General features: G+C 36.4%; 1 protein-coding gene across 9 annotated transcripts in view; it reads left to right on the top strand.

Moving 5' to 3' along the window:
- WDFY3 (WD repeat and FYVE domain containing 3) overlaps positions 1-25,159 on the top strand; it is a 273,216-nt gene that overhangs the window by 94,255 nt on the left and 153,802 nt on the right. For 8 of the 9 annotated variants that reach the window (XM_063108859.1, XM_063108857.1, XM_063108854.1 and 5 more), the window contains 3 exons: positions 7,379-7,589; positions 18,215-18,338; positions 24,307-24,360. In XM_063108859.1, coding sequence (XP_062964929.1) covers positions 7,410-7,589; positions 18,215-18,338; positions 24,307-24,360 — 358 coding nt within the window. In that variant the 5' untranslated portion in view covers positions 7,379-7,409. The remainder of the gene's footprint in view (positions 1-7,378; positions 7,590-18,214; positions 18,339-24,306; positions 24,361-25,159) is intronic. The other variant, XM_063108855.1, reaches the window with a different exon arrangement.

The following is a 25,159-nucleotide window of genomic DNA, read 5'->3' as shown; positions in this document are numbered from 1 at the left end:
TCCCAGAAGTGGAATAGCTGGGTCATATGGTAGATCTATTTGAAATTGTTTGAGGAAACTCCAAGCCATTTTCCATAAAGGCTGCACCATTTTGCAGTCCCACCAACAGTGTAGGAGGGTTCCTTTTTCCCTGCAACCTCGCCAGCATCTATCATCTCAGTCTTTTGGATATTAGCCATCCTAACTGGAGTGAGATATTATCTCAAAGTGGTTTTGATTTGCATTTCCCAAATGCTGAGTGATGTTGAGCATTTTTTCATGTGTCTGTTGGTCATTCATACATCTTCCTTTGAGAAATGCCTATTCAGCTCCTTTGCCCATTTTTTAATTGGGTTACTTGTTTTTTTGCTGTAAAGTTGTTGGAGTTCCTTGTATATTCTGGATATTAATCCTTTGTCAGATGTATATTTTGCAAATATTTTCTCCCACTCTGTTGGTTGTCTTTTAACTCTGTTAAATTGTTTCTTTTGCTGTGCAGAAGCTTTTTAGTTTGATATAATCCCATTTGTTTATTTTTCCTTTCGTTGCCTATGCTTTTGGAGTCATATTCATGAAGTCTGTACCCAGTCCTACTAACTGGAGTGGTTTCCCCTATGTTTTCTTTAAGGAGTTTTATTGTTTCAGGGTGTATATTTAACTCTATAATCCATTTTGAGTTGATTTTGGTGAGAGGTACAGGTCTAGTTTCATTCTCCTGCATATGGATATCCAGTTTCCTCAGCCCCATTTGCTGAAGAGGCAGTCTCTTCCCCAGTGTGTAGAATTGGTGCCTTTGTCAAAGATCAGATGGCTGTAGATGTATGGGTTGATTTCTGAATTCTTTATTCTGTTCCATTGATCTGTGTGTCTGTTTTTATGCCAGTGCCATGCTGTTTTGGTTATTATAGCTTTGTAGTATAGTTTAAGGTCAAGTAGTATTATGCCTCCAGCTTTTTTTTTTTGCTCACAATTGCTTTGGCTATTCATTGTCTTTTGTTATTCCATATAAGTGTTAGGATAGTTTTTTTCCATTTCAGAGAAAAATGTCATTGGAATTTTAATGGGGATTGCATTGAATCTGTAGATCACTTTGGGTACTATGAACATTTTCACAATGTTAATTCTTTTAATCCAAGAGCATGGGATACCTTTCCATCTTCTTGTGTCCTTTTTAATTTCTCTCAACAGTGGTTTATAGTTCTCATCATAGAGATTTTTCACATCCTTTGTTAACTTTATTCCTAAGTATTTTATTTTTTTGGCGGCTATTGTAAATGGGCTAGCATTCTTGATTTCTTTTTCAGGACATTCACTGTTGGAGTATAGAAATGCTACTGATTTTTGTGTGTTGATTTTCTATTCAGCAATTTTGCTGAAATAATTTATCAACCCTAAGAGTATGTCTGTAAAGGCTTTAGGCTGTTCAATATATAGGATTGTGTCATCTGCAAACAGGGGCAGTTTGACTTCATCTTTTCCAATCTGGATGCCCTTTATTTCCTTCTCTTCTCTGATTGCTCTGGCCAGTACTTCCAACACTATCTTTAATAGGAGTGGTTAGGTGGGCATCCTGTCTAGTTCCTGTTCACGATGACATTGGCAGTGGGCTTATCATATATGGCTTTAATTATGTTGAGATACTTTCCATCTATACCTAACTTGTAGAGAGTCTTTATCATGAATGAATGTTGAATTTTGTCAAATGCTTTTTCAGTGTCTATAGAGAAATTCATATGGTCTTTGTCTTTGCTTTTATTGATGTGGTGTATAACATTTATTGATTTGCATATGTTGAACCAACCTTGCATCCTGGTATGAATCCCACTTGATCATGGTGTATAATTTTGTGTTTGTGTTGCTGTACATTCTGTTAGCTAGTATTTTTTATCGAGGATTTTTGCATCTGTATTCATCAAGGATATTGGCCTGTAGTTTTTTTTGTTGTTGTTGTATCTTTGTCTGGTTTTGGTATCAGGGTGATATTTGCTTCATAGAATGAGTTTGGGAGAATGGCCTCTGTTTCAGTCTTTTGGAATAGTTTGTAGATAATTGATATCAATTCCTCTTTGAAGGTTTGGTAGAATTCTGCAATGAACCCGTCCAGTCCTGGGCTTTTCTTTGTTGGGAGCCTTCTGATAATAGCTTCTATGTCTTTTATTGTTATTGGTCTGTTCAGATTTTCTCCATCTTCTTGGCTCTATTTTGATAGTTTGTGTGTGTCCAGAAATTTATTCATTTCCTCCAGATTTTCAAATTTGTTGGCATGTTGTTGTTTATAATATTCTCTAATGATTCCTTGTATTTCTGAGGTATCAGTTGTAATATCACCTTTTTCATTTCTACTTTTCTTATTTGGGTCTTCTCTCTTCTTTTTTTAGTTAGCCTTGCTAATGGTTTGTCAATTTTATTTATCTATTCAAAAAACCAACTTTTTGATTCATTGATCTTTTGTATCGTTTTTGGGGTTTCTATTTCATTAAGTTCTGCTCTGATCTTAACTATTTCTTTCTGTCTGCTGACTTTGGGTTTGGATTGTTCTTGCTTTTCGTGTTCTTTAATGTGGAGTTTTAGGTTGTTTACTTGCCATCTTTCCATTCTTCTGAAGTAAGCATTTAATGTGATAAATTTCCCCGTTAGTACTGCTTTTGCAGTATCCCACAGGTTTTGGTATGATGTATCATTATTTTCATTAGTTTCAGTAAGTTTTTTGATTTCTTGTTTTAATTCTTCTTGGACCCATATGTTGTTAAGTAGAATGCTGTTTAATTTCCATGTGTTTGTATAGTTTCCAGAGTTTCATTTGTTATTGATATCTAATTTTAATCCATTGTGATCTGAAAAATTACATGGATTTATTCCAGTATTTTTGAATTTTTTGAGATTTGATTTGTGATCTAACATGTGATCTATCCTGGGGAATGTTCCATATGCTAATGAGAAGAATGAATATTCTGAGGTTGTTGGATGGAATATTCTATAGATATCTGCCTAGTTCAAGTGGTCTAAAGTGTTGTTTAGATTTTGTGTTTCTCTGCTGATTCTTTGCCTAGATGATCTGCCCAATATTGAGAGTGGGGTGTTCAGGTCCCCTGCTCTTATGGTATTAGTGTCTATCTCATTCTTTAGGTTGAATAGTGTTTGCTTTATGAATCTTGCTACTCTGATGGATGCGTATATATTTATGATTTCTATGTCTTCTTGATGGATAAATCGTTTTATCATTATATAGTGGCCTTTATCTCTTTTTATGGTTTTTGGTTTAAAGTCTATTTTATCTGATATAGGAATAGCTACTCCAGCTCGTTTTTCATTTCTATTTGACTGATATATCTTTTTCCATCCTTTCACTCTTAGTCTGTGTGTGTCTTTACAGGTGAGGTGAGTCTCTTGAAGGCAGCATATGGTTGGGTCCACTTTTTTAATCCAGTCAGTCAGTCTGTGTCTTTTGAGTGGGGAATTTAATCCTTTTACGTTAAGAGTTGTTATTGGAAAGTGTTGATTTACTCCTAGCATTTTATTGATTTTTGTTTGGCTGTCTTAAATATCTTTTGTTTCTTTCTTTCTGATTTACTCTTTGTCTTCTGTGGTTGTCGGTTTCTTGGGGTGATCAATAAACTTTTTTTTTCTCTTTATTGTTAGCATTTTTGTTTTACTGGTGGGTTTTGTTTTTTCTTGAGTATTTATGGCAGTGGTGGTTGTTTTTCAGGTACCCAACCCAGTACTCCATTGAGAATTTTTTGTAAGGCTGATCTTGTAGTAGTGAATTCCTGCAGTGTTTGTTTGTCTCATAAATATACTATTTGTCCTTCATTTCTGAAGGATAGCCTTGCTGGGTAAAGTATTCTTAGCTGGCAATCTTTGTCTTTTAATATTTTGAATATATCATCCCATTATCTTCTGGCTTTCAGGGTTTCTGATGAAAAGTCTGATGTTAGTCTGATTGGGACGCCCTTATAGGTGACTTGACGCTTCTCTCTTGCAGCTTTTAAGATTCTCTCTTTGTCTTTGAGTTTTGCCAATTTGACTATAACATGCCTTGGAGAGGACCTTTTTGGGTGTATTATGTTTGGGGATCTTTGAGCCTCCTGAATCTGAAGATCTGTGTCTTTCCCTATACCTTGGAAGTTTTCTGCCATTATTTCGTTGAATATGTTTTCAGTGCCATTTTCTTTTTTTTCCCCTTCTGGAATACCCATGATTTGGATATTTGAGCTCTTAAGGTTGTCAGTTATCTCTCTTAGATTTTCTTCAGTGATTTTAATTCTTTTTTTTTGGTCCTCCTGTGTTATTTCAAGCAGCCCATCTTCAAGGTCAGAAATTCTCTCTTCTGCTTGTTCTAGCATGCTGGTTAAACTCTCTGTTGTGTTTTTTATTTCGTTGAATGAATTCTTCAGCTCTGCAAGCTCTTCTACATTCTTTTTCAGGGCATTGATTTCTTTGTGCATGTCTTCTTTCAGATCCTGTATACTTTTTCTCATTGGATTGTGTTGTCTGAGTTTTCTTGTGTCTTATTTAGTTTCCTTAGAATTGTTGCTCGAAATTCCTTGTCAGTCATTTCAAGGACTTCCTGTTCTATAGGTTCTAGAGCTTGAGAGTTATTATTACCCTTTGTTGGAGTTGTACTTTATTGATTTTTCATATTTCTGGTATCTTTCCTTTGGTGTTTAGTCATTGTGGCAGGGGATGTCATGGTCCACTTGTTCCACCCTTATGTCTAGCTGGGATCCTGCAGGGACTGCCAGTTTGTCACAGCTGCCTCGGTGCCTGTGGGTGGGAGGCTTGGGCCTCTCTGGGCCGCAGGAACTGTCCTGGGCTGGGAGTCCTGCAGCAGCACCTACCTATTCCAACATGGTTAGCTTGGGGCCCTGTGGGCTGATGGCTTTAGTGCCTCTCTGGGTGGCACACACTGGCCTGGGCTGGGAGTCCTGTGGCAGCGCCTACCTGCTCCAGCTCAGTTGCCTCGTGGCGTGTTGGCTTGGTAGCTCTCGGGCCTCTCTGGGGGCCTTTTAGATTAGTTTAAATTTTATTTTTGTCTAGGGATTTCCAGGGCTGTAAATACCAGCACAAAGTAGGTTATTCAGATATCTTCGTTGAAATCTTTATATTTGGAAGTCTTACGTATTTTCCAAAAATGGAATATGTTGGGCATCTTTGAACTGGATTGTTTTCTGTTTGTTATTCTGTAATTCAAATGTTCTCCCCAGCCCTTTGACTATGTACGCAAGCACTCTTTCCTGCAGTCGGGTACATGAGTATGTACTGGGTGCTTTTTGCACAGTAGTCTCTCAGTACAGGCAAGCCATTGGCAGAACTCTAGGCAGAGGGTGTTTTCCTGCTCCTTACCTGTGATGAGTCACATCGTGTCCTCCTGTTGCAGTGGAGCTAGAGTGCATAGCATATGCCTGTAGGAATTCACTTGGAATTCTCAAGAGCAAGGGTGTTTAAGATGCTTGTTCTTCTTATAGTTTTAAAAATCAATAAGCAGATGTTTAGTAAATAAAACCATAGCCTTGCAGTAGTCTTTCATTTCTTAAGAAATGGCATAGTGTAATTAAAAATTAATCTCAGGCTATGCCTGCTTTTCTTCAGATTAAAAAGCAAATTGCCTGTCATCCAAAATTTACATATCCATAATGTCCTTCCAGCTTTCCTGGGTCCTTTTGTAAGATATCCTGTTTCTGTGTCTGAAATTAGCCAGTTGCTGATATAGTCAGTAGTGGTTGAAAATGGCTAATGATGCTTTCTGAAAGCTTAGTGTTATTGACCCTGTATATACTCTAACCCAGTGGTTAGTATGTTTTTTGACTGCCTTATGATTCAGTACATACTCATACTCCCTTATCTGAAATAAACTTTGTGGAACAATTGTTATCCTTACCATATGTACTCCAATATCTTCTATTCTATTTTTTTAAAAAATGCTCATCTGTATCCACTAAATGAATTAACATGAATTACCAAAGGGTTTCAAACTGTTGGAGAAAGTGATCTTCAGTTATATGATCCTTTCACTGTCCTTTTATGATTTGTAAAATACAGCAGGAAAAGCACAGTCTTTTCTCTGTTCTAGCAGCACAATTATCAACACATAAGACCAACTTCTGACTTCTGTGACCAAATGTGTGGAGATTTTCTCTCCACCAGTGAGCAAGACAGCAATTCTCCAGCAGACACCAGCTGAGTGTCCTCCAATTTGATTCTGATGCTATTCTAGCATCGGATCCCTCAGATTGAGGGCTTAGTCCCCAAGACTGTGCCCCACTTCAGGTGCCAGTTGCAAGTCCAGTCCTCTGGAACTTCTGAACAACCAACTATAAACCATTGTTCCTACAACCCCTTCCTTGGGTTCAGTTAGTTTGCTTGAGCAACTCACAGAACTCAGGGAAACATGTACTTATGTTTATCAATATATTAAAAAGGGAATTACAGAGGATACAGATGAAGAGAAGCAAGGCACGCGGGAAGGGGCACCGAGCTTCCATGCCCTCCCGAGGAAACCACCCTCTGGGAACCTACATGTGTTCAGCTATATGGAAACTCTCCAAACTTCCAGGCCTTTTGGGTTTTTATGAAGGCTTAATTACATAGGCATGATTGACTACATCATTGGCCACTGGTGATCATCTTAACCTTCAGCCCCTCTCCCCTCCCCAGTGGTTGGGGACTAGGACTGAAAGGTCCTGCCTTGGTCTTTCCTGTAACCAGCCCCCGTCCTGAAGCTACTTAGGGACTGCCAGCCATTATTAGCATATGGAAAGACTTATCACTTTGGAGATTCTAAGGATTTTAGGAGTTTGTATGTCAGGAGACAGGGATGAAGACCAAATACATATTTTCATAATATCATAGTATCATTTCATTTAATTTGCATGTTTTCTAGCTATAATATAAACTGTTCACCAGGTACTTAAATTATAATTCATCATCCAGGGGAAAAAAGTTAAATAATTAGAAACAGAAAACTTTGTAAGGTTTTTGGTTTTTTGGCTGTTTGTTTTGGATTTTTTGAGGTTAGGGTGAACTTTTGTTTTTCATCTTTTTACGTATGCTTAACTATTAAGCAACATGTTAATAGGAAGATTTGTGATTCCTTTATTTGTTGAACTTAATATGACTAATTTAATTGGAAACATTTGTTACTTGTCTGATTAATGTTGTACGTTTTATACAGATTGTGGTAAGGCTGGTAGGAACTTTGAATGCTGTTATTCATAATTTGTCATTCAGGGAGATTTATCAAAATTAACTTTGTCTCTGTATCTCTTTTGTTTAAAGAAGTAGAAAGACATATTTTAGACCACGTTTTCTATTTTTAGACTTTTTGTAAGCTCTTACATGCATGCTGACCTGGTCAAGATGATGACATTTTGACTGTTTGTATCTTCATACCCTCCTGCAGACTTAGAAGTGTTCGTCACCAGCCATCCAAGATGAACATGGTGAAGAGGATCATGGGGCGGCCGCGGCAGGAGGAGTGCAGTCCTCAGGACAATGCCTTGGGACTGATGCACCTCCGCCGGCTCTTCACGGAGTTGTGCCATCCCCCCCGGCACATGACTCAGAAGGAACAAGAAGAGAAGCTGTACATGATGCTGCCAGTGTTTAACAGGGTGAGTCCAGGTTGCCAAACACATGCCTTCCAGGACTGCATGGCACTCAGGAGTCTTAGGGCTATAGTAAGTCACAGGTAGAAAAAAATGATAGGATGGGGTCGTTTTTAAGAAGCTTGATGTTTTCCTTCCTTCCTTTCAGTTACTGTAAAGTAATGTGACTTGATGTGAAACCTGGTCAGAATGAACCACACTCAGTGAGACCTTCTTCAGTTCTCACAGAGAAAAGGAAGACTTTGAGCATTTTGTAAAATGTTCCTGTAATGGTTGAGTCTTGAAAGAGGGATAGATTATAAATTACTCTTTCTGTTATTTCTGTTATCTTTTGAAATGATAGTTTTATTGTACCAAATGGTGCAACTGCCCAAGCTCTTTGTACACTTTGAAAAATCACTGTAATTTGCTTTGTTGTTTGGCTGGTTTTCTATAAGAGATTCTGTAAGGCGATACTTATAAGCTATAGAGAGTCTAAATAGAGTTAATGTTTTAACATATATTGTCGATGACATGTAGCAATCTTGTTGGGAGTTTTTAAAATAACTTTTATATTTATCATAGGTTTATAAGTACAAAATTTTATAAAGTCAAGTAGTTCCACAGGCTTATTGATGCCCTACTGCTCTCCACTAATTGCTGCTGCCTCTAAAGGCTTTTAAATAACATACTTTTACTACTGTTTCTTGATTATTCAGCTTTAATTGACTTCTTTTTGAGGAATATGAGAATTAGCTTTTTTACTTCCTGTTCTTCTGTTCTGTGACATGAATACTTACACTCACTCACACTTGCTACCCTCTTTATCCTTTCCATGTTGTTATGCCATTGTGTTTATTCAATGTTTATTCCCTACTGACTATGGTGCAAATATTGTTCAAAGATGAACCTGAGAATATACCACCATTATTTTTCCATTATTATAAAACTTGTTTCCCCAGACTTCACAACTGTTTCAACTTTTGTCTTTTTCCCATGTCTCTGTTTGTGTCTCCTCCTTCTCTGTCTTTCTCTCCTTTTCTCCCTCTCTTTCTCTTTTCCTCCCGACCCTCCCTTCTCTCTTCCCCCTTTGTCTCTCTTCCTGTCTCTCTGGTTTTCTCTTCTTTGCCCTGTCTCTGTCCTTTTCCTCCTACGTCTGTCTCTCCCTCCCTTCCCCCATGTCTGTCTCTTTCTTCCTATCTCTGTCTCTCTCTCTCTCTATGCCTTCATTGCTCTTTCTCTCCCCCATTGCTATCCTTCTCTCTCTCTCTCTCTCCCTCTCCCTCTCTCTCTCCAGTTTCTCTCTGTCCCTGTTTCCCTGTTTCTGTCTCTTTCCCCTTTCTCTTTTTCTCTTCTCCTGGATCTTTCTCTTTATCCCTCCCATCTCCCTGCCCCATCTCTGACTCCACAACTCCCCCTCCATCTCACTTGGCATCTATGACATTCTCTGTGTTTTAGTCTATCTTTCTGTCTAACATTTTCTAGGCTCTTCTTTTTCTCCTTGTTATTTTAAAATTTTACTTTGGCTTCATGGTAGGCCCTCTTAATCTGAAAACTTGTATTTTTCAAATCTGGGAAAATATTTTTATTTATTTATTTGACCGGTAAGGGGATCGCAACCCTCGGCATGGTGTGGTTCGCACCACGCTCAGCCAGTGAGTGCACCGGCCATCCCTATATAGGGTTTGAACCCGTGGCCTCGGCACTACGAGCACCGCACTCTCCCAAGTGAGCCACGGGGCCGGCCCTGGGAAAATATTTTGAAATAATTCTTTGATAGTACTCTCCCCTCTGGTTTATAAGTTCCCTTTTTTCTGGAACTCTGTCAGTCAGGTATTAGCTCTTTTACATTAACCTTGTGCTATCTTAGTTTTAATTTCCTTGGATTCTTTCTTGTTTTATGCTTTTCAAATTGTGTGATATCTCCTCTCATCCTTCTGAAAGTATTGAAGATTTTCTCGTATTTTCTTATGCTTCTTGCATTGTTGTTTTTGCTCCAAGTTATATTTTTTTCTGTTTATATTATTCTCTTTCATGAGAGGAGTCTCAGATGTCTGATGATAATTGTCTATTTGTTGATATGTAAGAATGAGATATTGAAACATTCACTGGAAATTATGTGTGCAAGGGTGAGACTTTTGGAGTGGTAGGATTATCTGGCTGGGTTATTTGAGAGACCCCCTCAGCCTCCATATCCTTAGATCTTTTCTTTGGATGTGTTGATATCTCTGGAGGGTGGATTCTCCAACCTGCTTGGAGCATATAAGCCTTACTACTAGCCAAGTTAGGGAACAAGGCTGATGTCTCTTATGTTCAGTAGGTAGACTTTGCACTTAATCTCCAATTTGCATATACCGGTGTTCTTGTCCTTGATTTGTGCTGGTATCCTGTTCCTTCCTCTCTAGGGATTAGACCTGCAGTTGTCTACTGTGCTGGAGAGGGGCAGTCACCTTCAGTTTCTGGGCTGTAAAATAAGAATAAGAATATCTATCTTATGGGGTTATGAGGATTAAAGATAATATACTTAAAGCCCTTAACAAATTTTGTCCTCAGAAACTTGTGTCTGGTATTGTTATTGTTGTTACTGCATTTAAAATAAAGACATTATAAGGCAAAGCCAACATTATAGACTGTTTACACAGAAAGAATTGCTCAGTTTATGTATTACTCAGACCAAGTTAAAGGCTAATGTTGGCAGCAGAAGGGGAGAGGTAGACCCTACATATTCCATGCTTATTTGTTTGCACATTCCTTCATTTATTCTGTTATTGAGTATTCACTGATTCATTTAGTGAACTTGTGTCAAACAAATACACATCATGCTACACATTCTGCTATGCATTGGAGTTTCGGAGATAAGATACAGTCTCTAGTCTTGTAAAGCTGAAGTGTACTGAGGAAAGTAAGCCCATAAATCCATCTGGGAAGACATAAGCACATAAATGGATACGCTGTAATACAATAAGAAACAAATGTAGTATTAGAGACACAGGAGGGTACTATGACACCACTGAAGATAATTGTCTGTGGGGATTAGAGAAGGGAAGTCTTTGTTAAGAATGTGATGGATTCTTGAGCCCATAAAAGATAAGCATTAGCTAGATTAGGGATACACTGGGCTAAATTAAATTAAATAAGAAGGAAATAGAGCCAAGGCAAAAGGCAACAAACATTTTAACAAGTGCCAGTATCTATAAGCAGTCCAAGAAGGTGATTTTACATCAAGGAGGGGCAAAAAAAAAAAATAAGACTGTTGAGATTGATAAGAGACAGAGCAGGACAGGTTTATATGTCATATTAGGAGTTAATACTTTGTTCTACAGGCATGCAGAGCCAATGAAGTAGTTTAAGCAATAGAATAAGAGTAGAAGGGACAAGGCAAGACTATCTCTCACATTACTAATTTGGAAAACTGGGTGATTGCTTTCATCAATACCCAAGAAAGTTTTAAGGGGCAGATTCAGTTTGGGACATTGAGTCTAAACTATTCATGAGCTTCCTAGTTGGAGGTATTCAACAAGAAGTTAGAAACCTAGGTAAGGGGACTGGGCTGGATACATGTTTTTGGGATCCATTGACAGAGGTGTCATAGATGAAACTCTGGAAGGGAATAAGAGACTACTTATGGGTCTTACTGCCGAGTGAGAAGAGCAATAGGCTAAGGATGAACTGTGGAGAATATGAATGTTTAATGAAAGAAATGGAACCCGTAAAGGATACTGAACAGGAGCTGGTCAATGACAGTACAAAAAGAATCAGGAAAGGGTGGTATTAAAGAACTCAAGAGATAAGTTTCTAGAAGGACGAAAGCAATCAACACTGTCATGTGCAAAGAGAGACCCAGTAAGATGAGAACTGAAAAATGTTCCTGGGATTTGCCAGTTTGGAAGTTGGTAGAATGGTGGAGTCAGAAAACAGTGAGTTCAGGAATGAATGGGAGATAAGAAGAGACAATAAGTATAGTCTAGGCTTTGAAAACTTTGAAAGAAAGGGGAATAAAAGACTGAGGGAGGTGAACTTGGCAATAAGGGGGTTTTGTTTGTATGCTTCTAGTGTTTTGATTTGTTTTTAAAGATGGCAGAGATCCAGGCATGCTCTTAAAGAGAAAGAAGTCAGAGAAGGAGAAATTTGGAAATTTTCAGGAGAGAGTGAAATTGAGTGAGGGAGGAGCAGGGATAGAGTCAAATTACAGTTGGATGGGTGAGCCTTGAACAGGAGAAAGACACTGAGCTCATTCTGGAGGAAAGCAGATTTTGTTGGGTGTGAATATAGATTTGCAGTTAGGGCAGGTGTTGAATGAGATCTTGCCTGATGACCTCAGTTTCCTGAGTCAGCAGAAGATGTGGTCTGTTAAGAGTCTGGAATAAGAAGGTTGAGTAGAGGACTTCTAGAAATTGTAATGGTTTGGAATATTAGTGAAAAGGATTGAGAGAAAGAGCAAGTTGAAACGGGTCAATAAAAAAATTGGTTAGTATTGCAGGCCCAGTGAAGGCTGGACATTATAAACTTGTACTGGATCTTACCTATACAGGCCTGTGTATAGAAGTAAAGAAGACAGATACCCAATTTATTAGGATTGAGATTTTGCTGGACTGGTAAATCAAAAGGGCGGGAGTGGAAGAAAGGAGCATAAGAGGGAAATTAGTTTGCATGTCATCTATGGGGTTGTGTTGGATAGAATAGAAAGAGGATGGAAGCATTAATACATTTAGAGAGCATAATTTTTTTAATCTATGAAGGAAGAGCCTAGGTTATCTGCTGAGAATGATGGAGGAAGGAGATGGTAGAGTAGGAACATGAGGAGAGGTGGAAAAAAGTTTAAAATAGCTGTTTTAAAAATGGGGGCGAGAAATGGCCACAGACAATCCATTGTTTCAAGCTCTGTTCAGGCAAGTCATGTATTTGTATTGGACCCAGTACTGGGAAGTCTTTTTGTTGTTGCTGTTTTTGTTTTTAATCTTATTTTTGTTATACTTTAATGTCATGATGTGCTATTGGCTACTGTGTAGTTTGAGGTAACTTCCTTCTCTCAGACTTATGGACACTTGCAATGTGATGATAATGTTCAGAGCAGTTAGGGGAATTGTTCTCAGCTTTTAACATGAATTAGTAAGTAGTATCCAACACATGTATCCCATGTATTTCACCAGTTAAGCTTCCACTGTCAGTTAAGCTGAGTCTTAGATTAGAAGTCTTATAAGTATTTGGTTTTTAAAAAAGTAAATGTGAGATGCTTTAGTGATTATTCTCTATCTACTTATACAGTTTGATTTAGTTCTCTTGTGTTCTATGTTGTTATAAGTCTTATCAACTATTAGTAAATTATTTATGTCAGATGTTTTTAACTGGCTTATTAAAAGCACATGTATATGCAGTGCCTTAAACCTCTAATATAATGAGTGATTTGAATATCATCAAAGTTCAGTAAAATTTTGAGAAGATAGAAAGTTATTTCTGTACCATTGTGACTAATTTTTTAAAAAATGCATAAATTGTATTTATTGGATTATCATTAATGAACTAAAATTGTCCTTATATTTTTTCCATTAAATTTAGAAGTACATAGCCATATCTATTTAATGTTTGACCATTTGTGCATGAACATTCTCCACTAACAAGAAATACCTTTGGTGGATGAATGAAGAGCCATTCTAGTATGGCTCTAGAACCAACTAGTTCCTACCATGATTGCTAAAAATGAATTGCCATGTTGATTTTTGAATGTTTGCTTGATTTGTGCTAAATGGCAAATAAACCATATGACTGTTAGACGTCGGCATCTATCTACAGAATAGGTTTTAAAGTATGCTTAACAGTGTTATTTCAATGTATGGTTTTTGCCTTTAAGAGACATGTGTTGGGAAATGACATGTGTTGAGTACTTTTTCTGGGCCAGGTCTCATGCCGGGTTCTGGAAATGCCTCCTGTGGTCTTCATCACAGACCTACAAGGAGACTGCTGTTATCCTCCCTTTCTCTGATTCTCTAAAACTGGAAGACTATGGTTAAGTCTGAGAATAGCTGAATAATATTTATGAAGCATTCTTAAAACTCATTAAGCTTTAGCCTCAAGAACAAAAGCTTACAGAGAAAATAATTGTTTTAAACTTATTCAAAATGAATAGCATTTTAGTTTTCTAAAAATTCATTAACAGTCATTGTTAATTACCGTGGTGTACTTATCATACTTTGTTGTGTATTTTAAAATGTGATCTTTACTAATTAGATCTTCTGTAAGAAACTCCACTTGTTTTTGAACTATATTTATATTTGAGTTTATATTTGAGAAGCATCTAAGTCGAATAGAGTATCTTTTTTTAGTCCCTTACAAATGACCTTTCCTTTTTAAATTGCTGAGTTTAGAGGGAGAACACCCAACTTTAGAACCACATGAGAGAGATCAGAAATGATAAACTATTTTGATCAGCTTTATTGCTTATTACATAATACCAATGCGGTTGATACTGGAGAATGTGGCTTGGGTTTGTGTAACAGAGTACTTGCTGAATTCCTGAAATGACCCCTGAAATAGTCATGTTTACTTACCCAGTCACTGGCAAAACTGGACAGTTGCAAGCCACACCCAGAGCAGATGAGAATGCATGTCCTCATGAAGCAGGCACAGCCCAAAAGAAGAGGAAGGGGGCTAAGTTAGGTGTTCTGTTTCTTCTCCCCTCAGTTGGTGCTGCTTCTTAGAAACAAAAAGAGTATAAGTGTTTCCCTAATCATTTATATTAATTGATAAGAAATCTTAACTGATATATAATATGAAATAATGCAATTACATCTTCAGTGTTATTTATAGCAAATTATTTAAGGACTAGTGATGGTCAGTACCCTGTAACTTAGTTACATGTTACATATATTTAGGAAACAAAAAAACTCCATTTTAGAAAACTCTGTAAACATTCCAACTTCATTTTTATTAGTCATATTTAATAAATTTTTATTGAATAGCATCACTCAGTAATAAATATATATTGAGCTTCTACTACTTTTATGCATGCCATTAGATAACACCATTAATTTCTCCTCCCTGAATATGCCAAAAATATTTAATGGAGGAGGTGCCAGGAAATTTTCTGAAATTTATTTAGGTGAATATTAAAAATGACCCTTTTAAAAACAAGTCACAGCATGCTATTTCCTTCTAAAGATGAGCACAACGCAAAGTTACAGTGATAGGGTTCATGCAAAGTTTAGTTGAAAAGATATAGTACAAGTAATTAAGAGCCTAGCTTAGAATTAGGCTGATCTAGTTTTGAATTCTCTCTCCACCACCTCCTGGTTTAAGTTAACTTCTCTCACCCTTAATTTTCTTATCTGTAAAATGAGGATACTAATAGCACCTATTGTATAGGATTTTATGAGATTTATATGACATGACAAATATTTGAATAGTGCCGGGCACATTATTAATGCTCATTACATGGTAATTACTGTTATTTTTATTGAATGTGCTAGAAGGCATCTTTGTTCCTCATTACTGTTTTGTTTTCCATTTGAGTTATGAACGTCACATGTCTATTATATAATCATCCCCTTTGAATTGAATGTTACCAGTTCTCTTGCCCAAGTCTCTCCCTTGACAGATGAGGAAACTAAGAACCAGAAAAATGTAACCAGTAGTCAGTCCCTGAGAGTGAGAAGTAGAATCCAAACCTGCTGACTGCCAGCTCCACCTCCATTCCCTATGGCAAACATAAAGGATGGAAGCATTGTGTGTTTTCAAGAAATACCACTATTTATTGAAAATGGTGAAAACATACCTAGTAATTTTAGATTTAATTGTTGACACCAATCACAAAAAAATGCATTTTTTTCTTTGCTACCTTATACATTCAGTACTATCTAAAACTTTCAAAAGGAGAGAACAGAACTGAGATTAACAGAAGTGGGAAAGGTGGTGAGAGAGGGAGGGTAAGGGAGGAATTGTAAAGGACCATGAAAAATGATTACATTGTATAGTGTTGAATATACTAATTACCCTGATTTGAGCATCACATACTACACGCAGGTATTGATATTCAACTCTGTACCCCACAGATATGTACAGTCAGCTATGTTACAATAAAAAATAAATAAAAATAAAATATCAGATTCCTGTTTTAGTACCTGTGCCTCTCCAACTTTATTTTGTACCATGTTGCCTCTTACACAAAATGTTCCAGACTTACCAGTCTCTTTTTAATTCCTCAACCACCCGAGTCTTATTCCTGCTTTGAGGTTTTGCATAGGTCTATTCTCACTGCCTGGAACTCTTTTTCCTCGTCTTTTTGGATTGTAACTTTTTCTCTTCATTCAGTATCGTTCTTTGGCATCAGTGTTGTTTCCTCCGTGACCTTTTCTGTCAACCTTTTTCCCACCATAGGCATTCTCTTTCAGTTACCCAGTTTTACTTCCTTCATAACACATCATTTTCCTAAGAGAATTTTAACTTTTGAATGAACTTTTTTAACATTTGTCTTCTGTACTAAAATGTAAACTCCATGAGTACAGAAATTGTATTCACAACTCTTAGAACATTGCCTGGCATATAGTAGGAGATCAGTAAATATTTGTGAGTTAATAAGTGAATGAACCAGTCAATAGCGTTGGCTCACTAGGCTCAAAGAAGCAAGCTTGTTCATTTCAGATTAGCAAATAGGACATAATTCTTTTTCTGTAACATTGATTTTGGATTGACCAATTCAATCCAGTTTTATTTATTTTTTGAAAGAATTTTTTTAAAGAAATAAAACAGTAAATATCAGGATTTATGTGAAAATTTAGTTGCATTTTCAGCACTGTTATTTACCCAGCATGAAGACTGCTTGAATAACTATATCCTTATGCCATCCAATAAATGAGCTACTGTATTTATTTTATTAAGTTGTCTTAATACCTCTTAATAATTCTTAGGAGCAAAATATACATTAGTGTACTCTGAATGATAGGAGTATTTACAAACAACTTCATTAAAAAGTTCCATACTCATTACTGAGTAGAGGTAGAATGGCTATTTCAGCATGTGTCATTATTAGGTCCTCAAATTTTACCTATCTCCAGTTTGTTAAAGAATATGGGTCTTAATTAATAGGTGACATAAGTTAACTGTAAGCACACAACATTTATCAAAATCTCAGCAGAAAAATACATATTTATTAAGGAATTCTTGAAAAGTACAGTTTATTTGTTTTTTGAGATTATTGAAAATTTTCCTTTGTCAAGTTAATGCACAGACAAGATACCTGGACAAAAGTATGCCCTTATAGAATTGATTTAATTTTTAATGTTTTCAACTTAATTTGAGGGAAATTATAAGAAACACAGTATCTATTGTAAGGATGTAACAAATATATTTTTGATTAGAAGGATATTTCCTCATTCGTCCATTCTTTTATTAGGATCTTTGGGAGAAACTTTTATATTATGGTATGAAGAATACAAGTACTTCCTTAAATATATTTTTTTCTTATACTAAGGACATTGTGAACAATGTGATTGCCCTGGTTTTCTCTTCATTTTATTTGAGCCAGAATTTGTGACCAAAACATGGAACATACAGAGGTCTTTTTGGTCTTATATTTTAATTTAGTCTTTTTTCCCAGTCTGTCTCTCTAGCCTTTGTTTTTTATTGGCTTTTTTGTTTTCTTTTCTTTTTTACTTCTAGCTTATGTTCTTATGATCTCCTTCAATGCTACCTGAATGCTTTCTAAACTTTGATTCTGGAGGCCGGCAGCATATAAACAAACAACCATCTTTAGGGAGAATCCCTATAAAAGGCAGGGCACTAGCTTGGTAGAGAACCCAAAGATAAATAAATTATGCCCCTGCCTTTGTAGTGACATTTGAGCAGGTAATAAAAATACAAAATACTGTGTGATGTGTGTTATAATGGAGAGATATTATAATAGCTTTAGAAGACAGAGGATTTCCTTTCAGTTGTAAAGAGTATTTTTTAAAAACAGTACTTCAGGATACATTGAGTTATATAGCCATTAAAATAGCATTTTTTTCCTAGGATGGTCCGTCCAGATTTCATTTTCTTTATTATTTTTGCTGAGCCTATACTAGTTTATTTTTTAAGAATTATTTATTCTAAAGTTCATTGGTCTTAAATGTTTGTAAAAAAACAGTTTTATTTTGTGAACCTCCCATTCATTTTCATTAGTCTAGTCTTTTTCATAACAGTCTTGTTTTGGAAATTGTGGTTAGAATTCAGAAATTCTGAGATATAAGATGAATTTAGTGAATTCTGTATTCAATCTGGGACTTTGTAATAGATCAGTCTCTGTTTTTCACCATCCAGTGTGTCTGTATACCTTCAAAGAAACTTACCACTTTTCTCTAAGTTCTCACTTTAGGGGTTCTCAGAGAAATGTTACAGTTTCTAAAGTTTGTTAGTAACATTGATTCAAATTTTTATAAATAACATCTTTGGCTTTTAGATTTTATTTATTTAATCATTATTCAGCAAATTATCTATTGAATATACAGAAATGTGGCTACACATGATTTATTGAAAGAGTTGTATTTTAAACATTTAGATCCAAATAATTGTATAAGTATACTTTGTTGACTTGATTTTCAAGTCATACCACACTTTGAAATTCACAGCATAAAAATAAAAGTTGACAATGCTTTATTAAAAATGTTTTTTCTTATCTGCAGGTTTTTGGAAATGCTCCACCAAATACAATGACAGAAAAATTTTCTGATCTTCTGCAGTTCACAACACAAGTCTCACGACTAATGGTGACAGAAATTCGAAGGAGAGCATCAAACAAATCCACAGGTATTTTTACAGAAGCCAGCTAAACTAATTTATTTGAGTGGACAAACAGTTCTGTAAAAGTGCTATTGAAATTAAATAGAAAACACACCCTAATCTAGGCACATGGATTCAGTAACCAGTCCCCATCCCCATTCTTACAGTCACATTAGTCTGGTTCAGTGTCTTCTACTGTCAAGTAGAGTAGTTCTACTCAAGAACTTCTTGGGTACTTCTTGGGCCAGTACCACCTCCACCCCAAACCTTTAACTCTGTTTCCTTCTGAACAAAATCCATACTTCTTAGCATGGCATTCAAGGCAAATCCATGATCTGCCTATATGTATTTTTTTTTAGAATATCCTTTTTTATTTCTTGTTTCCTTTTCTGTATTTCAACCAAACCGAGCTGTTTCTAGTCCCCAGACATGTCTATACTCTTATTTCGGTTTTTTATTTATAATGCTTGACCCTGGAAGGAGACTTTCCCCTTATCTCAATATGTCTAATCTCAGCTTGGATTAAGTCACACTTCCTTGATGAAATATTTCTCAATTCCCTTCATCAAAGGAAAATAATTTTTCTCTTCTGAACTGCAGTTTTGTTTCTTAACCTCACGAGTGGTAGTTGTGTATGTGTCTTTTATCTTCCTATTATGTCATAAGCTGCTTAGGGGTCTTTATGTAATCTGTAGTAGTTGCTCTCTAGGCCAGCTGCACAGTTGCCATTTTTACATCTCCGTTCATGTCATTCTGGGATGTCTTTCTACTTCTTTGCAATGGATTCTGTTTCCTGAATCCCATGTCATCCTTTTTCTCAATTTAACTTCTTCATTTTGGTAAAGCATCTTTTCTCACAGTTTCCTGGGAAAGAATGCAGGGGAATTATCATTTTTGGTTTTTGTTTTGTTAGATATCCCCTGAGTGAAAATGTCTTTGACTATTGCTATATAAATTGGATTCCTTCCTTTTCACCAAGGAAGGTGATACCTTTAGGCTGACAACCCCTCATGTACCAGGTCTTAGAACAAATTCCTTTACCTCACACAGCATGGCTTTATTACAGAAAGGGAAACTTACAAAATGAGGGGCCAATAAGAGAAAAGAAGGCACAGGTCCACCACCGTCATTATCTTGCAGAAAAATGTGTTGCAGAGATCTGCTGAATACACAGTGGGGTTTGCATTTAGATGGAGAGACACCGCTCTCCCCTCCGCTTCCTCCCCCATTGCTCTCCATTCCTAAGGGACAAGCTTAATAGCAATCTTATCTGTGAAGAAACACACAAACTGCTTGTGATCTAGGCTATTGGAGTACTTGCTGGATAGTCATCAGAGCTGTATGAGAATGCCAGCTGTCTAGTCCCAGGAGACCCTCCCACCAGAGAGTGGAAGCAACCAATCTCATGGAAAGTTGAGCGTGGGTTCATCCCCACCAGTAGGGAGATGGACAGAGGGGGGATGTCTTAGCTAGGTCCTTCACAGGCAGCCCAGGGTGAAAACTCAGGGTCATTCTGGATAATCTTTCAGTTTGCATTTTATCAGTCCTCCTTTCAATGGGTATCAGATTCTAGGTTGGAAATTATTTTATCTCAAAATTTAAACAAATAATTTCTCCATCACATTTTAGATTCCTATGCTGCTGTTGAGAAATCTGAAGCTACCTAGATTCTTGATTCTTTCTCTGTGACCTATATTTTTCTCTAGAAGCTTTTAGGATCCTCTCTTTGTCCCTACTGTTACAAAATTTCATGATAATATACCCTGTGGTAGACCTATTGTAATACATGATGCTGAGTACTCTTTGGACACTTTCAATCTGGGAATTTCTATCCTTTAATTTGGGGAAAGTTTCATGACTCGTTTAATAATATCCTTCCCTCTGTTTTCCCTTTCTAGTCAGTTGTCCCTCTTAGACTATCCCTGTTTCTTATCTTTCCTTTCTTATTTTCCACTTTGTTTATTGACTACTTGCTAGGAGAACTCAGTTTTATCATCCATCCCTTCTATAGAGTTTCTTTCATTTGTGACATTGTATTTTCCATTTCTGAGTTTTCTTTTTTATCGTTTATATTCTTTTATAGATGTATTTTCTTCTCTTATCTCTCTGAAGTGTTTTTTTTCTTTCAGATTTTTATCTCCCTAAATAAGCTATTCACATTCTATAAAAAGGTTGCCTTTTTATCAATTTGTTTTTGTCTCCTTTTTATGTTAGAGAATGCTCACATATAAGAATGTCTCATTCTTGATCATCTGCTCTTATATAAGAACGGAGCACTAAAAAGCAGATGGGTAGCTTTTTAACTATGGTGGAGCTTGTACCTGTGGATGTAAGTGTAAGGTGATCTTGCTGAGCAATTTTGTTAGCAATCTTTCCCCTGAACTATGTAGATTCCACAGAGAATTGTCCAGTTTCTGCTTAGAAGGTACATGTCTGACTCTCAGCATTTTGGAAGCCAAGGTGTGGAAAAGGTTTGGGGATCCTCAACATTTAGTACGTAAGCTTCTACTTTATCTCTGTGTGCTGACACTGTGTCTGGTGCCCCTCAATTCAAACTCCTTCTCTTACTCTTTCCAATGAATAAACCTCCAGTCTAGTGGTCACACAGTAGCGGGGATTTGGTGGGAGGGGGTGTTGTTTAACTGATCTTAATCATACTTTCCACCAATCCTCCTCTATATAGTCCCATATGTACCTCTGGTTACAAAGGTAGTAAAGTGCCACAAGTTCCTGAGCCTCTCAGAGGTTCTTTGCAAGTTTGGTTGCTTTTCCACTGTACCTGTACTTGCTTTAAGATTTTAGGGTTTGTTAAATCTTTTTGCTATATTAGTATCCCACATTTTGTTGCTCTCATTTTTTAAATTTTCTTTGCTATTATGGGTTTATGCCTTTAAAACAATCCTTTCACAGCCATTTTAGTGGATATTTTAGTCTGCTCAGGCTGCTGTAACAAAATACCATAGACTGGGAAGCTTAAACAATAGAAATTTATTTTCTCACAGCTCTGGAGCTGGAAATCTGAGATGGGGTGCCAGAGTGGTTGGGTTCTGGTGAAGGCCCTCTTCCTGGCTTGCAGACTACTGCCTTCTCACTCTGCACTCACTTGGGGGAGAGAAAGAGAGAGTGGTGTCTCTTCTTATTAGGGTACTAATTCCATCATGAGGGCCTCACCCTCATGACCTCATCTAAACCTAATTACCTCCCAAAGGCCCCATCTTCAAATACCATCACACTAGATTAAGGCTTCAAAAAATTTTGGAGGGGACACAATTGAGTACATAGCAGCGTTTCAGGAGAGAGCAGAGATCAATGCATGTGCTTAACCTTCCATCTTAACTGGAGCCCATTATGTACTAACATGTTTTTAAATTGAGGACTAAATCCCTTTCAGAAGCAGTATATTACATGAATTGATGTACAGATTTTAAAGTGAGATGGTTTTAATCACATTTTCAGTCCTTGAAACAAGTTCAATAAAATGCGGTAAGGTGTTAAAGTTATGTATCCCTGTCTTCTCCTTTCTTTACCCAAAATGGGTTTGCATCCTTCTTTATCTTTACTGATTTCAATTACTTTTGTGGAAGTGAAACATTAGTATATAAGATTTCTGTGGTTTATGCCTGTTTAGCTATTTTTGTGTGTGTGTGACCGGTAAGGGGATCGCAACCCTTGGCTTGGTGTCGTCCGCACCGCGCTCAGCCAGTGAGTGCACCGGCCATCCCTATATAGGATCCGAACCCGCGGTGGGAGCGCCGCTGCGCTCCCAGCGCCACACTCTCCCGAGTGAGCCACGGGGTTGGCCCCTGTTTAGCTATTTTAAACAGGTAATATGAAGGGAAATTTCTTCATCACATGGTAACTCCTGTCATTGCATTTTCTTTCCTGAGTGGCATCCTAGATTAGAAAAACATTACCCAAAATTTATTTATACTTCCGTGTTGCTATCTTTTTAAATACCTAATCTGTTGGTAGAAAGAGATTTTGCTACACTGTAGATTTGTTTTCCTACTCCCTCTATGATTTTGTTCATAGGGCAATTTTTTCAATGTAATGAAAGATGCCTTAAGTAAAGTAGGTGATGTGTCATTGTTAATTATAGCAATAGTTACACAAAGTATTTTTTTTCCTTGATTTTTGACATATAGACTCATAGAAAGTTGTAAAAATAGTACATAAAGTCTCATGTGCCCTTCATCCAACTTTGCCCATTGGTGACATCTTGTTACTCAGGGATTTTTAAGATACATTTTTTCATATCATATAATTCCATATAATTTTTAGTTTTAAACTTTTGAAATTTATTAACTTTAGAATCCTATGAAATTCAGCTCAGTTTGCGTGTTACTTCCTGGTGAGAAACCTTTCCTAATCACCCTGTCTCAAATAGGTCTGCTATCTACACACCAGTTAGTATCTGTGCAGTCACTTTGTGTATTTCCTTTAAAGCTTTGTCATCATCTAAAAGTATCTTATTTATTTACTTATTTGATTTTATTGTCTGTTGTTTTTACCCCTTTATCACTAGCACCTAGAGGAATCTTATGTGAAAAATCAGTAAAAATTGATTGAACATCTAATAAGTGATCTTTTTCACATAGGATTCCTCTGCCCTTTTTTTTTTTTTTTTTTAATGCTTTGACAATTGGAGTAGTGTTAGAAGAGCTAGACTTCCTGATATTTAAGAGAGAAGAGCATAATTCTGGAGTATCTCCTTAGCATTAAAAAGCTCTGGCTGTGGGACTCCTTGTTTTCTTCTTTCATTTTTAGTCTTGGACACTGAAAAATTCTTTTGGTCAGTGTTGATACCGAAAATACTTTCATAGAGATTTTTTCACCTTTTGATTTTTCTAGTAGAAAATTCTAGATTTTCAATATCTGGGTACATTCTGAGTCATCTAACTCTAAGTATTTCATCCTTATTTTCTTATTTATTTATTTGTATTGTACTTGAAAAACACATAACATGAGATCTACCCTCTTAACAAATTTTTAAGTGTACAGTGCAGTAGTGTTAACTATAAGCCCATGTTGTATGGCAGATCCCTAGAACTCATTCATGCTGCATGACTAAAACTTTGTACCCATTGAACAGCAACTCCTCATTTCCCTCTCCCCCAGCTCCTGGCCACCAATCGCCATTCTCCTCTCTGCTTCTGTGAGTTTGACTACTTTAGATACTTCATATAACCTTTTATTTTATCATTAGAAGGAATTTTGTGATAATTTACATTCACATAATTAAAAAAAAAAAAACAGGTGAAATGAACTCTCTATTATTCATTTGAAAGTCAGCCATATTTGTTGTACATTAGGACCAGATTATTTTTCTAGGACTCTTTGAAATTGGTGTGGAAGACATTATTTTGTGTGTTACCACTCACATATAAAATATTTTCATTAGATTGCTTCTAACATGAACTGTAGATATCTCAGTAGGAAGCATGCTTATCTGCAATTCGGTCGTTTAAATCTATGAGAAGTTAGTAAAAATGGAAAACTTTTAGGGGATATCAAAATGCAAAATGGATACATGGACTGATTTTTTTACACTTCAGGACAACTTCACAAGTTCTCTTTTTCTCTTCCTTAATTCTTTCTTGGTTGTTGCCTCCCTGTGGCTTTTGTTAAATTATGTAGTGACTCTCAGCTAATATGAGAAAACATAATTTTGTGACCACATTTTGTAGAGGATGTATCTTAAGATTTTCCCCCATCTCTTCCAGTTTTTTAAGTTCAACCATGCTAATTCTGCTTAATACTAAGGGCACATGGTTAATTTACATCAGTGAAACAGAAAACTCCCCCCTGTATAAAAACAGTATCTTGAGTTTGTTATCAATGACTTTTCTGTAAACCCAGTGGTGCAATCCCCAATGGGCAACAACCCAGCAATGGAGAGGCTGGATACTGTTGACCACCATACTCTGTGGTGGGATTGGTGGAATGTAGTGAATCCCCAATTAGACAACCCAGCCTTTTTTTTTTTTTTAAACAGAAAAACAGTGTGCTCTGCTGTCCTCCAAGGATTTCAAAGCCACAACACCTTCAGGTAATTTTATTCCCAAGGTGTGGTTATGTATTACCAAGTGAAAAGCATGGAATCTATGAGTTTCTAATACCATCATTCTGACTAACTTGAGGAATTTGGGGGAGATGGTGCTGAGGTGCTTAGGGCTTTGTTTCTTCATTAATGAAATAAGTGTAATAATACTATAGATATGTCTCACACCATCATCCTGAAGAATAAATTTGAAATGACATATGCTTTAAATGGACTTTGCAAAGGAAAAATTGTTATATTGCACTTATTATTAACAAGTTTTGTGTTCTGAATGCTATCTAGTTGAATTCATTTATATTCTCTCAGTGTAGGTTGAGAAATTACATTGGTTTTAAGATTGTCTATATTCTTTACTTATTTAATCTAATTATGAGCTCACTAACTCCATTTCTGTATTTTCTTAATTCTAACTATATGTATTGAAATGCAGTGTGAAAGCTAAAGCTTGAATCAAATGATTGACAACTCTAAAGAATGATTAATATTAATATGTTCCTGTCATTAATTCTTATAGCCTTAAGTTAAATCACTGTTTAAATTTGTATTTGTTAACACCAAGGTCAAGGGTTCGGATCCTCATGCTGGCCAGCTGCCAAAAAATAAAAAAATTCTTATTTGTTAAATATTATGAAATTAAAAGATTCTAATGAAATAAGTTTGTGACTAGGAGTGGGCTTTTTTCTCAGTTTTAAGAAACTATGTAATTTTTGGAGATTTTATTTAAAATTGCTTTTTAGTATACATAATTTCTTTGATTACCCTAAATATTTATACTTTTAAAACAAGC

Source organism: Cynocephalus volans, chromosome 9 (genome assembly GCF_027409185.1).
Source record: "Cynocephalus volans isolate mCynVol1 chromosome 9, mCynVol1.pri, whole genome shotgun sequence".
In the NCBI taxonomy this organism is placed as follows: domain Eukaryota; kingdom Metazoa; phylum Chordata; class Mammalia; order Dermoptera; family Cynocephalidae; genus Cynocephalus; species Cynocephalus volans.
Note: the sequence above shows the minus strand (reverse complement) of the source record. Positions and strands in the feature narration are given on the sequence as shown.